This window comes from Lissotriton vulgaris, chromosome 2_1 (genome assembly GCF_964263255.1).
Source record: "Lissotriton vulgaris chromosome 2_1, aLisVul1.2, whole genome shotgun sequence".
Classification (NCBI taxonomy): Eukaryota; Metazoa; Chordata; class Amphibia; order Caudata; family Salamandridae; genus Lissotriton; species Lissotriton vulgaris.
This window is the reverse complement of record NC_141687.1, coordinates 844,563,979-844,580,310: the sequence shown is the minus strand read 5'-3', so window position 1 is coordinate 844,580,310 and position 16,332 is coordinate 844,563,979. Positions and strand designations below refer to the sequence as shown.

The 16,332-nt window shown below is 43.4% G+C and overlaps 1 protein-coding gene across 5 annotated transcripts in view; it reads right to left on the bottom strand.

Annotated features, from left to right (window-relative positions):
- AGAP1 (ArfGAP with GTPase domain, ankyrin repeat and PH domain 1) overlaps positions 1 to 16,332 on the bottom strand; it is a 1,113,642-nt gene that overhangs the window by 526,302 nt on the left and 571,008 nt on the right. For all 5 annotated transcript variants that reach the window (XM_086956296.1, XM_086956297.1, XM_086956294.1 and 2 more), the window contains exon 7: positions 13,891 to 14,018. In XM_086956296.1, coding sequence (XP_086812422.1) covers positions 13,891 to 14,018 — 128 coding nt within the window. The remainder of the gene's footprint in view (positions 1 to 13,890; positions 14,019 to 16,332) is intronic.

Sequence of the window (16,332 nt, the reverse complement as noted above, 5' to 3'; positions counted from 1 at the left end):
TATTTTTAAGATTTGTTAAAATTAATGTCTTGTTTCCTTTCAATAGTGGTTTAATAACTTTTTAACTGTGGATACTAAATTGAGTTTAAACTGTTGATTATATATAGATATAAATATTTTATAAGATTTTGTATTATGTAGGGATAATGAAATTGTTTTAAATGTTTGTTAAAATTGTCTTTTATGATTTCATTATCGAAATAAAGACATTAAAACCTGAACCTGAAACCTGAACATACCTTCTACAGCCATTAGTTTCCATGCTGCATGGTAATGCCAATGCCCACACAAGGCCTCAGTGAAGGCTCCGAACAAAGCAAGTGCAACCAAGAGCATCGAGCACCGGCCCGTGTGTTGAGTCAAGTGTAAATGAAGTGCAGAAGAGAAGCAGGCACGGGCTAATGCTGTGTGCTGCGCTGTAAGGAAACCAATCAAACCATGTCACGGGTAAGTCAAGCTGAAGTGCGAGACAGTATTGGTGTGGCTATGAACAGTCCTTCATTACCTTAGTACGAGACTGGATTAGAAGTTTAATCCTGAGATTGCTTTGTGAAAATACCCAGCAATGATTAGATTTCAAGAGTTCCTGGAAACCGCGCTCATGCTTCCTACTATTCCGTAAACAACCTACACGTGTGTATGGAGTGATTGCCTTCCTCAGGCTGTTTGCTGCTGCCCCCTTCCAATGCTCCCTGCATGGACTTGGAATACTGTTCAAGGCGGCGGCTCTGCCATGGGCACCTCTCTGTATGCACGGCCTGCCAGGATAACTTAACGCTGCATACTTCTGCGAGTGGTAAATAGGGTACAGTTCAATTGCACCTTAGTTACTAGGGTGCAATTGAACTGTGCCCCATTTACCACTGCTTTGCAACTTACGGCGCATAAAGAAGGCACAACTGCAACCTACGAGAAAAAAAAAGTGTTGCTATACTGCTCGAGTTTCACTAAGGAAGAAACATCTTTAACATCTCAAACAAAATGGCCATATAACCTGCTGCCTTTAATAATACTTGTACTATTAGGCGCCCCAAAACATGACTGGGTGTTAAGTCCCGAGAGCCTCCCATGTGGACAGGGATCTCCTGGACAGCACAAGGCACGTCTCCAGTGCCGTGCCGTAGCGTAACAGAGAGCATATGTGAGCACCATGAGGCTGTGCGGCACGTCTACGGAGGTGCACGGTGCAACAGCGCCATCTAGTGGATATCGGAGCAACAGCCAAGCTTCCTCTACAGACAGCCACAATCAGATCAGCTTTGGAAATACGGTCTCGGAGAGGCTTTGACATAGTTGTTAACCTGTTTTAAGGAAATGGTTTAGTGGGAGGCACCTCCTAAACGTCGAGCCTGTTTTAAGGTCAGTTTTGACTTCAGCCTTTTCGATGTAGTCCCTGCCATTGTGTGGGGCATCACAATGGGATGCCCCAATCCACCCTCTGAAAGATGTTAAGCAATCTGGGAGGCTCCGTGAGCACGTAGACACCGAGACTGAATCTGACACTTCCAGCTGTGAGAACAGCCCCCACCGCGCCGCGCGTGAATGCATCTCTAATATGGCACAAGTGGGGACACTGCTACCACATCAGAAGAATAGTTACTGTAAAATGGCACTCTGCCTTTGAACCGAGTTTGAAAGATATTCCTTACTAATTTGAGACCTCTTTGTGGAAGTGCCACCCCCTGGAGAGCGCTTCAGAGACCTATCGGAGGTAGGAAGTATCTCGGCAGCTGCGAGGAACCCTTGGCTCGAGCCTGCTGTTTACTGGGAACACCGGTTTCCCAAAGCATCTCTTCCCCGTTGCCACCTCGAAAGGGAACGGCCCCTGCTATGGTATTTACAGCCTCTCCTCCGCATGACCTTTAGAAGCAGATGCTCTAGCAGACAAGGGGTGATGTCCTCTGCTCTTGACCGAGGCGGCCCGAATTTAAGGGGTGTGGTGGTCCCTGGGCTTAACTGGCCTGCTCTTTAGATAAAAGTCAAGGCCATCTTGCATGTATGTGTCTGCTCCGGTCTCTCTTTATTCCAGGGGCCTGAAACACGTGCTTATGTTATGTATGGTGCTCCAAACGTAAAGGAGAAGACATGCTTTTTCCGATTCTTGTATAACGACCTGCTTCCTCTCTTCTTTACTTGAAGGGCCAACTCTCCATGTTCTCAAAAGCTCTCGAGTTCGCGTCAGTTGCTCACATAGTTCAGGCTTTTAGGCTGCATGTCGGAATGTGTAGTCCTGTTTAAAAAACAAAGCTGCTAGTGTCAGAATCCAATCCAAATATCGGAAATGGACGTGCCACTCAAATGAGGAGCTAGGAAATCTGAAGGTTTTGCTCTTAAGGTAAAGAAAGGAAGGCCCTACTGTTTATATGAACGATTTTCTCTCTTTTTCGAATCAAGAGTCACTGGAAGGGTGGTCGCTCCAACTAGTTGCACCTCGAGACCCTCGTGGGTGATCTGCCGTGCTTTATATATGTTTGATTGATTGAGTTGAATGTAACGTTTATGATGTACATTATAAACAGACCCTTAGTATCTCCCGGGCCTTTATTTAAAGGACAATGCACTTTCTCTGTCTGTAAATTACAGCTTTCCCTGCCCTGCCAGCATCAACTAGTGCCCTTCCACGTCTGCTATCCATTTAAATGAGCCCAAAAACTCACATGAATCACTTTTCAGCACTTCAAAGAAAAGCTCTGCTGCACCTCACCCGCCATCATACACTGCAAGTTCACAAGCCTCTGAAACCCGTATAATCACCCAAAGAAATAGAAATGGATTGGATAACTGGACATAGAAGGCATAATTTAAACACCAATTGCTTTACCATTTCCAGCCAGCAGACTCTACAACATCGGTACTCGAATTTTCACAGGGGCTAAAATGTTTGGTCTGTGATGTGACCAAGGGCCGCAGGGTGGTGGTTTGGGCAGGAGGATTGACAGGCGGTGTCTGTGGTACGGTGGGTATAGGGGAAGCAAAGGAAGCATTTATATCTAGTGATGAACTGCACAATGTGAAACCAGAAAGCCTGGGATCAATCACGGCTTCCCCACTTTACCAAATTGTGTTATCCTAGGCAATTGTTTTCACTTTTCCTCCTTTTTCTTCATTATCACAGGTCTAAGAAGACCTCAAAATGTGACATTCGAATGTGTGCTTTACAAAATCCTCTCCTGTGTTTGGTTTGATAAATTACAATGTTGTTCATATATAATAGGAACCAAGGCCACCCGAGAGGATCAAACAACTGACTTAACTTAGTTCAAAATTGGTATTGTTGTCAGGGTAGAGGGAAGAATTAATGCTTTTAAATTCATGTTTGAAAACTATTACTTTGAACAAAAAAATAGTTCTCAACACAATGATATAAATCTGTTGTGCTAAGGAGAAACAGTTCTGCATGTTAATAAAATACACTTTTTGAATTTAGAGTAGACTTCATAAAATGTTTACACTTTAGCTGCAAGATGTGTATAAAAATGAGTGATGCTCAAGTTAGGAGGTGCAGGTCATCCTAGTTACTTCCTTTCTTTAACCTCACTTAGCCTTTAATTTAACATCGGTTTGATGTTAGCGCTGAGTCGAGCAGCCTAGAGACCAGGGGGCCACTCGTAAAGGTCAGGAGGGCCGCAAGTGGCCCCCGGAATATACTTTGTGTATTGGTGCCTTACAATGTGCTACTCCAGTGAAGGTGCTCCACATGTCAACGTAACATTTGCAAACAGCATGTACCCATACCTGTAGCAGACAATGCCTCCTGCCCCAGCATAACCATGCTAAGGGGCGCCTACCAATGGTGGGAGTGAACTACAGTTCAGGGGTTCTACCTGAACTCATAGTGGACGGGCACACAGCCTCCTGGCCCTCCTCTGTGGCTTTGCAAGAGTCTCCAGTAACTGAGGTCCTTGCCTTTCCTTGATATATATACTGCCCATGGTTTGGGTGTTTCAAGTGGATGGTCAGGATTCTTTGTGTGCAATAATCTGCCAGCCACAGGACAGCGGTTGAAAAAGCTTATCTGAAATCCACAGTTAGACAAATGTCTGCACACTGAGTTAATGGAGTCTTATTTACTGTGTCATAATAGACCTGAATTTCCAACCTCAATGCCTCACACACTAACCCTAACCCATCGACTTTGTAAACCTGAGGGCGGGAGCGAAAGAGAGAGAAAAGGGCCCAAATAGAGTAACGTGGAGTGGCACTGGAACACCAGTGGTAACCAGCACTATACTGCCCCAGGACTCCCAGGAAGTGCCTCCCCTAGCAAGGAATCTTTTACACATTGGTATTCTTTGACTAAAATATCAAACCTTTTAGTATCAAATGTAAATGTCATGTGGGTCTAGTCAAGGTATGTCTTGAAGTTGCTGTTGCTCAATTGGTAGATTAGTCACTTACAAACTGTCTCAAAAGGCGTTCCTTTCAGTGACACAAACTCCAAGGCAACAGTGTGGACACACATCTTCACCGGACTCGAGAGCCGACACAGGGCGTCTCAGTTCACAGATAATGATTACCTCTCAAAGCTTGATACTAGCTAAACAGGACATGAGGGCAGTCAAGGTTTGCTAGCCGAGCCTCTAATCTAGAAAAAAGCGAATATTTACCTTCATAGGAAACAATGTGCTGCACCTTCAGCAAGAGGAGCACAATCACCGTCAGACCTTTTAGGATGGGTGACTTCCCACGGAATACTCCTGGGCACAGAATATTTACCAAGGGAAAGCTGCGCACGAACAGATTCACTCAGCGCTGTCAATGGAAACTGTGCGGAAGCAGCATCAGGAGCTGAACAGTAAATGCTTCAGCCCTGAGTGAGGCTCAGTGCAAGGATTTTAAGAATATCAGACAAAGTGACTGACATTGTGGCGCTACCTTTCCCTTAGCAAGTGGATCTTTACTTGCACTTCACAGTGAGGTGCCCAAAAAGATATTACTGGGATGCTCTTCGAAAGACCTGTCCAGGACAGTTTGTATAATTTGTCCCCTTCGATATTCATCCTTCGAGCCAGAAAGATGTGCTAAATGCAGCCATGATTTTGCATGCACAAATTCAGTAGCCTTTTACTAGTCCTTTCTCTCACACAGGTCGAAAGAATGTTCTTTAGGCAATGCATGTAAAGAGACTTTATCATAATCTTGCATTAAGGAACTTGGAAGTATGTTTCCTGAGGCTATGAAACACAGTTTGGATCTAAATCTTTAGAGGTTATTAAACCACTGACCACTACTTGCTTCATTTTCTTAGGGAAAATGTTTTGTTTCTGAAAGGGTCGTAACATCCATAACCTATTAAATAGAATTTTGATCCCACGTTATTTAGTAAAGCTGGGTCTGTAAATAAGCATGTATAATAAAAAAAAAGGGTTCAGTCATTAAGGCCTATCAGAAATCCTTTATGCAATTCTCCTTCCACAAAAATATGAGACAGTTTTCTTGAAGAACTGAAAAGGCATTTCCCTGCAGTTAGATGTCTACCTTCAACTGTGTGTTCAATGGAAAACAAAAATACCCTGCAACTAGAAATCTGCCTCGAACCTGAAGCTCAACGTTAAACTACCCAGGTTGACAGAAGCGTCCCCGGGTCTTTGCACAAATAAGAAAAATAAGCTATTGTCATCATTACTACATATCAATGTTTTTTTCTTGGTCAAAAAGCTGGTCTACAGGGGATTGGCTGCAAAACATGCTTGTTCCCACTCACAAGGAATGTGAATAGGATTAACAAAAAAAGAAAGTCATCAGCCTCTTTTGAGGTAAGACATCCCCAAACATTCTGAGAATGGAGCACTGGTGGCCAGAAAAGTATATCTGCATACCCACAATCACACACACACACACACACATATATATATATATATATATATATATATATACACACATACACACACATATACATACACATATAAAGTATTATGCACAGGAGTGTGCAAATAACCTGCCACTGTATGAGCACACTATTAGGTTTTCTACTCACACAAAACAAAGCAGGCGACACAATCTCAGTCACTCAACAAAAAGCATCAGTTAAGAAGTGAATTCAGTGAGGCAAGTGGAAGTCAGGAGATGCCGGCAAGAGACAGCCCTTATTGGTGGAAAGGGTTCATTAAGATTTGGTGCACTGTGCTATCTGCCCATCCTGATCACTGTCGGCTCTATCTTAAGGACAGCATTTATCACAGGGTTCATTCACGCCTTGTCAAAGGTGGTTTGTAAATTTCATCTTGCTCATGAGGAGCACACTTTATAGTCGCTAAAAACCCTATGTCTCATGAATGTAGGCACAAACAGAATGTCCTTTCGGAGCAAATTATCAAATAGTGTCAGTGTTTTGCATTAAACCTGTTAGACGGCATTCCCCCCTTACCATACCAGAGAAAAAGCCAATATTAAGGAACTACTAGCAAACATCACTTTTTGGGAAATTTAGATGATGATTAGGTAGGCCCTTGTTCACTCATTCTGAAAATTCTCAATTTGAGTTGCGACCGCCCTGTAAATGCTCTGGTACGACAACAAAATGGTCATCTCTCATTTTTCCATTATGTGGGTCTGCACTGCTCTAGTTTCTACTCAAGGGCAGGTAATATGCAACAAATTCAATGACGAAGACTAAGGGTCACAGTTAGAGTCTAATAGGCAGGTACTCCGTCACAAATGAGATGGGTATCCTGCCCAGCCTATATTCTAAAGCACTTGTACGGTGGATCGGAGACCCATAACGTTTGTACCCATCCACAAATCTAAACGAAATCAGGCCCTAGGTTTCTTCACTGTAACAATTTTATGTTGCCATTTTCAATAGAATCACATAACCTCCCCATTGGAATAATTCCTGCTCTAAGGAAAAATAAAATGGTGCCAAATGGCATACAGCTCTGAAATGTTCAAACACTGCTAGGAATCAAATAATGCAGCATGCCAAATCAAGTTCAAAGTTTCAAGAAGTTTTTTTCAAAATGGTCCCAAAACGTCCCTGGTCACAAGCGGACATTCAAAGTAGAGGGATGTACCATGTTACAACGCATACCATTACAACTACCTACTATTACAACGCTACCATTACAACGCATACCATTACAACGCATAGCGCTTAGAGGTGCTGGATAGTGGTAAGTATAATTTACTATTCCAACTCCAGTCCCTGTGGACACTAGGGAAGGTGTTGGATAGTAAATTAAACTTATTCCCTATCCTAGAGCGCCCCCCAGCGCAATGCGTTGTAATGGTATGCGTTGTAAAAGTTGCGTTGTAATAGTAGGTAGTTGTAAAAGTTGCGTTGTAACAGGTGTATACCAAAGTAGAGGAATCTACAGCAAAAATAAAGATCTACTCTGAAGAATTACTGATATATGTAGGAAATACTTTCTCGTCGGGTATGCATTGTCAGAGACTTGAATATTTTTTAAAAGCCAGGCATGTGCTATGGCAGGACCCTATGAAAAGGTCTAATCTGAATATTGGTTGGCAGTGATAACTATATACCAACCTATGGTTGCTGTGATCCTCCTGGAAAGTGAAGAGGGCACAACATTCCCCAGTTTTTAAAAGCCTGGAACCTACGTTTTAAGAACAAACTACTCTGCAGGCCGGCTGCACCAAAGACTCAAAATGGGACTTTAAAGAAGCATGGCTCTCCACAGAAGGACGTGGTGTTGGTTCCAATATAAATGTTCTATGCAGATCACTTCACATGGATCATTGAGACTGAGGTAAGTGCGAGACTAAAAATGTGTGTGGTTGTGTGTGCATGCACGCCACTCTTTACAAAACAGTGCAGAATTATGGAACAGCTTGGTCACACTGGAAGGTTTCTAGGCTTGTTTTATAAACAGGTGATCCATTTAATTTCTTAGCTAGGTTGTGATTGAGCTAAAGTTGGAATCCCAATGCAACAAGATATAGAACTGCCTCCTGATTTCTTTTAGCTTTTTAGAGAATACATTTGAGTGGCGTATTTAATGACACTGTTCTTACGGTTCGCGGTGCATTCGTCTTTGCCGTCGAAACAGCAGGACGGGAGAAGCATTCTGTGGATCCTACACATAGTTTTAAAATCCACTCTCTGAGTCACTATTTTGACTGGACACCTTTACAAGGAAACACAGGCAGTCACATTGCCATAATTTATAGCAATAAAAAATGTTTCCTTGATTTTAAAATATTTTCGAATAAGTAAAAATTTAGATTCCAAGTGAAACAATAAATTCCGGCACAATCCTTCCTGGATTTTCGTTTGATTAGGCATGATTTTGCTACAAGCGTCGGCTGCTCTCTTCTTCTGATAGTGACTATGTAAGACATTAGTGAACATACTATAGCATATGGCAAGATATCTTAGTAGCTTCTCCAGAGGTGGGAAATTTCAATGAAAGAGGGCTAAAGAATGGTCCAACAGACGGCTAGGTAAATTACATTATACACGGTTAACATGCAAAAATAATTTCCCTTGCTTCCATCTTTAGAAAAGCAACCCTTCTGCAACTCCCAGACCGAACTCAGGCTGAACACAAGAACATGGTGTTCTTCAGTGATGAATGCTGCCAACAGATCATTTAAACTCAAGTGAGAAGACAGTCTTGTACCTATTTAGAGGAGATGATGGTTTGCAAAATTTGCCAATTTTTTGTATCGTTGCCGCTGGAAGCTTTATTAGTGATCGTCAAGGAGCTGAACAATTTCAATATGCTTTTGACAATGTTTTGGAAATTATCTTTCTCTCAACCGAGCAGAGATAAAATGCTGACATTTGCCTAAACAAGCTTCAAAAGTGGCTCCTAACTCGTTTTTGCTCCATCAAATTAATCTGCGATATGAAACAGTGCTATTACTGTAGTCATGGCACTAGCCAATGTACATGCACAACTTTTGCAAAGATTGGCTGAAAAGGGACCAGCAGAGAACTTCCTAGAGTTACCCTTTGTTGATGGAGTAAAATAGAGAACTGTAAGGGTTAGTTAATGTTTAATGGTGATTGAACTTTACTCTCACATATCTAATTGTTCTCAAGTGGGGAATTTTAAACAATTGCTGTGCTTAACTAACTTAATTCAAACGTTGAAATTCAAATCAACATCAGTGATTTACAATGTACGTTTTAAAAAAATGTTGATGTGAAATGTGCTCTCCTCGTGCTAAGTCTCTCTCCAAGCTAATCGAGAGCCTGTCCTTTTGCTTAATGTTGGTGAGTTTGTTTCGAGAAATTTCATGGCACTTCTTTTTTTCAGCAAAATCCCACAGACCCACAGGTTGCCTTTTACAAGGGGAAATCACCAACCTATGTCCAATTTTTCTCCTTCTTTCCAAATCCTTTGTCTTGCCCTTGTAATGTAAATCTGCTCCCACCAACTCTTAACCCCTTCGCAGCTGGGCAAATTCCCATTCTGTGCTGGGGGGTGGGGCGCAGACAGCGCCCCTGTGCTCATGACGAGCTCAGCTCGTCATGAGCCACGGTGGTCGTGTGCTCATGACGAGCTCAGCTCGTTGCGACCACACCCGTTTCTTTCGAACGTTCGCACAGCAGGGGAATTAGCCCAGCGTGCGAGCGTTCTAAAGGTCATGACGAGCTCAGCTGGTCATGTGCACCGTGGCTCATGACGAGCTGAGCTGGTCATGAGATTCGAAGGTGTTAATTCCTGTTCTCAAAATAGTCCTCTATTTGTGACTGCCTCCTCCTACCTCGCCTATGCTTTTATTCATACTGCGCTCCTCCTCCAGGCCTTTATCTTCTTTAATTTACCTTTGGTCAGATTCCTATCTCATGATCCTCCTTCTGCCTTTTGTCATGCTAGACACAGAAGAAAGACTTCACAATCAGTTTTTTTACGAAGCAAAACTTTACTGATAAATCCCATACCCTTCCTTTTTTTTTTAAATGAGTATGCTATCAAATGCTAGATGTTTAGAAATTGCTTTATTGTTTGGAGGCTTTTTTTCCATGGGACAGCATTTAATAATCAGTGTGGTATAAATGTATGCATTTTAATGAAAATAGTCAGATTTCCAGGAAGAGACTTCCTTCCTTCTGGTAATTCACGACAATGGAGCGAAATCAGCCGTGGGTGGTCAGACGGGTGGTTTGTGTGTAGGCATTTCACCAAAATTGCGCCAGGACTGGCATTCTAGGACTTAGGTGTATGTGTTCACAAAGCATCAGTCCACATGTAGCTAAACATGTAACCCGTGAAAGGGATAGACTGCTACTGACAGTAAAAGAGAGAGAGAGAGCACGCTAGACAGAAAGCGAACAAGCCAGACAGAAAGCAAGAGAGCAATCATACAGAGAGCCTGCAAGTAAGTTCAAGATGGAGCTGATTTCTTTAAAATGGCTATTTGCACAAGGATGCTGGGTTGCAGCACCATAATTGGGTTCTATTGGGACTGGTAATCGGATATCCATTGTAACACACTTAAATACTACACTAGCACTTTCAAGGAACTATTCCATTCCCAATGCCATTTCACACTTGGGTCCACATTGACTCAGATCAAACTACACTTCCCACGTTCTACAGCTCTGCTTCTTCTACTTTCCCTGCCGCTTTACCAGGGTCATTGTTGATTATTACCCGCAACTGATTCACCTACCACACCTGTGGATGCTGATGAGTAGTTATTTATGGGTACCTGGATATTGTGCCAGTTTTAATTGAGCATTTTTTGCTGATTTCTTGCAGCAGTCTGTCTGAATTCTGCTTCTTTTTAATTTAGTCCTTGTTTACCTTTGAATTATTCTTGCCCGTGACCGCTATCTTCCCTAATTCACACCAGTCTAAACTTTAAGCTAGGGTATGCAGTTGAGGTTGTCCTGTTACAGCCATCTTGCATTATGAACTAAGGATGTGCTGTTGGTACCACAACTATATTTCTGAACTAAATCTTGAGGAGTAACAGTTGTAGCAGTAACTGGATTAAGATACCAACCCTATTTTTCACTCATCCCTGTTTAGCATCCTGACCCAGCCTACACGTGCCTAATTCATACTTGCATTCTTTAACTCTCTGCTGGGACAAGATTTTGACTGGATCACTTCAACGTGTGGCTCTGATTTTGCTTTAGTGTGCAAAAAATATTTGGTTACTGGATCTAAGGAAGCAGGTTCTTTTAGAATCAGCTAGGTCCTTATACCACAGATGTCAATGTGAGTATCCAGAATAACTACTTTTTGGGTTAAGTTGCCCTTGCTGCATATCACAGAAGTGGCTTCAATATGCTGAGCGATTATCAGTATGATTTGTTTAGTACTAACAGCAATCCAAAGGACATCTTGGCACTGGCGAGAAAAAGAATAACAGAGTAAAAAAGACAAACAAGCACGAGAAGAAACGGGTAAAGGATACAGTAAGAGCAATTCAACACCAAAAAAGAAATGTAAAAAATGAACAACCAGCTATGTTCTTAACGTTCGCGGTACAAATAAAGCTTCATCAATGGAATAGACTTTCTGTTTTTTTTTAGAAATATTTAACAGCAAAGTCCTTGATCCGAGGTTTTGGGAGGAAATGCATTATTTTAAATGTACCTGTGGGGAAAAAGCGAGCATGCATTGTGAGCCTTGCAAAGCCAATTTAAAATCACACATTTTTTAATGGGAAGCCAGTAAAGCTTATAAAAATGGACCAAATGAGTGCTTCTTACTGAGGCCTAAATTATGTCTAAAGCAGCCATATTCTGGACGATTTGAACTCTCATTAGCAAGTACTAGGGTAACTTCGGATACACGGAATGACCATAATCCAGACAAAAGATGATCGCTGCCTGATTCACAGTTTTCCTGCAATTGGTAGGAGGGGATGCAGAATTTGTGTTGAGGAATTTAAGACCATAACACGAGATTTAGTGATTTTAGTAATCAGGGAAGCATAAGATTTGAACCAAAAAGGAGTCCAGATTTCTTACTATTTGTCAATGTGTATGTGCTGACCCCAAACTCTTTGGCCTCCCAGTAGCCCGGCTTCAAAGTTCATTGCCTATTAGTAATACTTCAGTCTAAACCGTGTTAAGCTGAAGTTTGTTCTGTTTCACCGCGGCCATGACCTTTTGAAAGTTTCAGTGGGTATTATCAAAATCTACTCCTAGCCTGACCAACAAATGAGTATCCTCTGCGTAGTAATAGAAGTAAAACCAAAAGAACGGATCAGTGAGGCAAGGGGTCTCTCATATAGAGTAAGGTAGAGGATCGTAGATGAACACTAATGCACACCAAAGGACATCTTTTTGGCTGAAGATTTGAATTCACCAAAAGTAGCAATCTGTCCTGCAGTCACGATTTGAAGAAACTTAAGACACTGCTCTCAAGACAACTTCCCCCAACCTGTGCAGAAGCTTATGTGGGAGACAGAACCATACATGCAGAAAGAGCTAATAGGATAAGGAACACACCTTTATAAAAAGCAGACCGAGATCACGCAACGTTGCGGTCAGGAATGATTCCTTGGAATGCGATCTAAAACCTGTGTCGGGTCAAACAATGTATACTGTTTTCCAATAGGCGAATATTTGGAAGTTGGCTTGACTTTCCACTAGTTTGGTGGCAAATGGTAACAGTGAGTGAGTTCTATGACTGACAGGGACTTAAGGGTTTTCATGTTTTGTTTCTTCTTTTTTTTCTTAGAAGGGGAGTGATAACAGCTTGTTTCAATGCGTGACTTACACGACCTGCCCTAAAAGAGTGAGCCCAATGCCTAATGTACACGAATCACCTTACAGCCCCATGGCCACTCAGAGAACTCAAGTCCGGTTGTACTAGAAGCAGTCAGAGATAGCTCGTTGTGTTCTAGTTCAGCTTCCACTTCCATGATGTCTGCCTTATGAATTCTTCTAGTTCTGTTTCACACGAGTTCCAGAGTTGACTGTTTATGTCAAACCGACCACTAGCAGTTATTGACTGAAGTGCTGTTTTTTGGTTTTCTCTCATGCTTGCACTCTAAACTCCAGAGGTTCCTGTTAATAAACTGCAGCTCAGTTGGACTGTTTTCCCACCCCTTCTTTTTCTATCAAGTATGTACTAACCCTGATAATATTCCCCTCTACTTAGCAAGAGTACCCTCGGTGCAAATAGCTACCATGCCAGGACTAACCCTGCAATGCGTCCCCTTTGGACTCAAACCCCACAGTCTCCGTGGCAAACAGAAACGAAAGGCCATCATTAGCCAGTCACTCACTGTACAAAACGCATTCCAATATGATTTACGGACTAAACTTTATGCTAATCTGGACAGAATAAGGCACTGATTATAATTCACCGTCCCCAAAGACTAGAGCTGGAGCCCAACAATCGAATGTTCTCTATTGCTTCTTCCTCAAGATAAGTAACATAACTTAAGCCTCTCCCCATTTGCAGCATATCTGCCAGCTGTCCTTTCTAATCCATTAACTTCTTAAACTCCATCCTGGGTCAAGTGTAACAAATCCTCTATGGCAAACCTAATGGCCCATCATTAACGTCATGACTTTTCAACTTCCTCACTACATTTTAAATCCCTTCTTGAAATCCCACCCAAAGCTACTGCTGCATAAAGAACATGTGTCCGGCTGACTAGTGAAGGACGCTGTTTCTCACCAAATTATCATTGCTAAAGCATGTGATTAACTGTAAGCATAAGCAAGGAAATTAGAGAACGGAAAGCAGGAAAATAAAACAATATGCATTTGCCATGGACACTTGTCCATTAATGCTTGCTGTCCAGAGCATGAAGTGGCACAGGTGTATTATGGGATTGTGTTCATGCAAATATACATAAATGCTTATTCAAACAGTACTTGTGTGATCCATTGTGAGCGCACTGCACTAGTAAATATCTGTTCTATATTTGTGCGATCACACTCAGAACAAGGATCAAAGTCACCAGACGGTGTATGTGCTGGTGCGCACCAGAACTGTCCCCTACCTGGCTCATGTGCACTGCAGACACCTGGGCGGAGCAGACAGAAGTGTGGCTTGGAGAGTTGGGCAGAGACTTGCAGGGTCCGATGGAAAGCTGCTGCTTTTTTCGTGTTGCCACGATCTTCTGCGCAACTGTTGAAGGAAACAACAGAACATGAGTCGCAAATCCAAAATTCCTCGTGGATAAATCAATTCTGTGTTTTGCTGCTTCAGGTCCATGACATGCATCATTTGCGAACGGTATACAAAATGTCAGAAGAGCAGCACGTGTGTCCCTCCCAATCTCCACTAACTCCTCACCACCCATCTCCATTAGTAACTGAGCTCCCCTCCACCAAACCCCAACATATGGTACTGTGAAGGTGCAACTCTGTCTTCAGGGATCCCACGCCAACTCTAAAAGCTACGAAGAGTGAACTGCTTAGGGTGTGCACTTGAGCCTTTTCCTGTAATCTAGGCTGAGATATTGTACACCAGCCTACCTTCAAGAAGGCGCCTCTTCTCTCCAACAGAAAATGATACCATGGGAGCACTGGGCAGGAAGGCACTGGCAGGCCCTCTCCTGGTGCTTCTTCAATATATTGACAGATAGCATTTCCCCTCCCTGCCCACTCCACCCGGACATCAGCACTCATTCACTTGATAAATACAAGTTCAAAGGTCAGTACACCGATTACAGATGCGCTTATGGATCCGTGTGATCTATGTCCTGGGCGTGCAGCTGCCATGCGGTGTAGTTAGGGAATAACAAAGACCATTCATTACCATCAGTTTATCCATCAGGCCCTGCGCACTCATTTTCTGCTGCAGTCGCTATCCGCCCACCCCCAGTTCCATTGTCCTTTCAATGAGGAATGGTAGAACAGACCATGAGAGACTGTTCGATCTGGCGCTAGCGAGGACCTTTGGACTTTCCTAAAATTAGACAATTGCCTATATGGGCTTTCAGCAAGCCTTCTTCATCCACTGGACTGATGTCATTCACATTTTTATTCCGCCCAATACAGCATGGGCAATGGGTCAGTCTACTTCAATCATTGGCTAACTTCACTGTAAGAGCCCGGCAGTGGTCCAATAATAAAACGTATTAAAAATGATTACAAAACAAGCACTGACAAAGCCAAAACAACTGGCCGCCAACACCAGACCTGCTGGTTTTGCCAATACAAGCATGTTTCTCGAATTAGATTCTAAACATGTTGGCTCTTATGTTGTGTACATTTGCAGCATACTCACATCTTTTCTTCTCAGCTTCCATCCCTTTTGCTGGAAAGGGAGTGTATTTATGCCGAGAAGGGTTTTGGCAGGCCGTGGTCACATTGTGTGTCTTGCGACAGCCAGGCCTGAAATGGTGTGCGGAATAGTCCCGAAGACAAATGGCTGCTGTCCAACGAGTACCTGTAGACTCCAAGGGGAACAAGTACCTATGTAAGGGCTTCCCACTCCAGATTCACCCTGTGACAGGTGCACATGTAGGCTATCACCTGCACGATTTATCTGGGTTGAAATAGTTGAAAGGTTTAGATGTGAATAAATTCCATATGCAAAGTGATGCAGTCAAAAATAACTAGAGGCTTCTGGGGAGCAGAGAGAATATAACCCCGTGTCCTAACCTGTGGGCCCGACTTAAGGTTCGGAAAAAGGGCTGAGGTACCAGGCTGCAGCATCAGCCATCCTGAGTCAGAGTCATGTTTGGGGGTGAAGCCTTCGAGGAGGGGTGCTAGTGAGCCACTGATTCCCTCTAGATACATCTGAGCAGGCAATCAAGTACCAGCGGCTGCTGCAGCTTTCAGACATGGCTGTGCGAGGAGGGTAGCAGGTAGAAACAGGTTTACTTACAGGATCGCAGGGAGCGGTGAATAGCTCCTCGTAGACACCCCACCAGGCGCACACCTCTTCAATGTGCGCTCAGCGCTTCACTGAACCGGACATTCCTGGATGACCGTGATGGAACATACCCGAGTGGAATACTACAACCACACTCACATGCACAAGGTCACAAGTGCCTCAACACACATACATACATTCATGCAGACGTCACAGTGTTCATTTCTCAGCGGCGGTGTCTGCGCCACAATCTGAGATGCGGGTCTAGCTGGGAGGTGAATTAAGAAGCAAGGCGTGAATGTGGCTGGGACCGTGGTAGGGGGATAACTTCATAAAAGATGGAAACACTAGTCGTGACAGCGAAAGGGGAACATCGGAGGCTGCGGACGGGAGTGTGGGCCGGGCGGCTCTGTCAAGCTGCGGTTCGGCGGTGACAGAGCTCAGCTTTGGGTCCTGGGCTGTGACCACAGAGGCAGTGAGCCGGCGACAACCACAGCCGGTCCGGCCGGGGTGAGCATGTTCGACCTCGGGAGATGTCACCAGCGCTGCTGCACATTACGAGGCCATAAAGTGCTCTCATACAGAAAGGCGCGTTTCATTTCCAAGCATGTCACTGCAA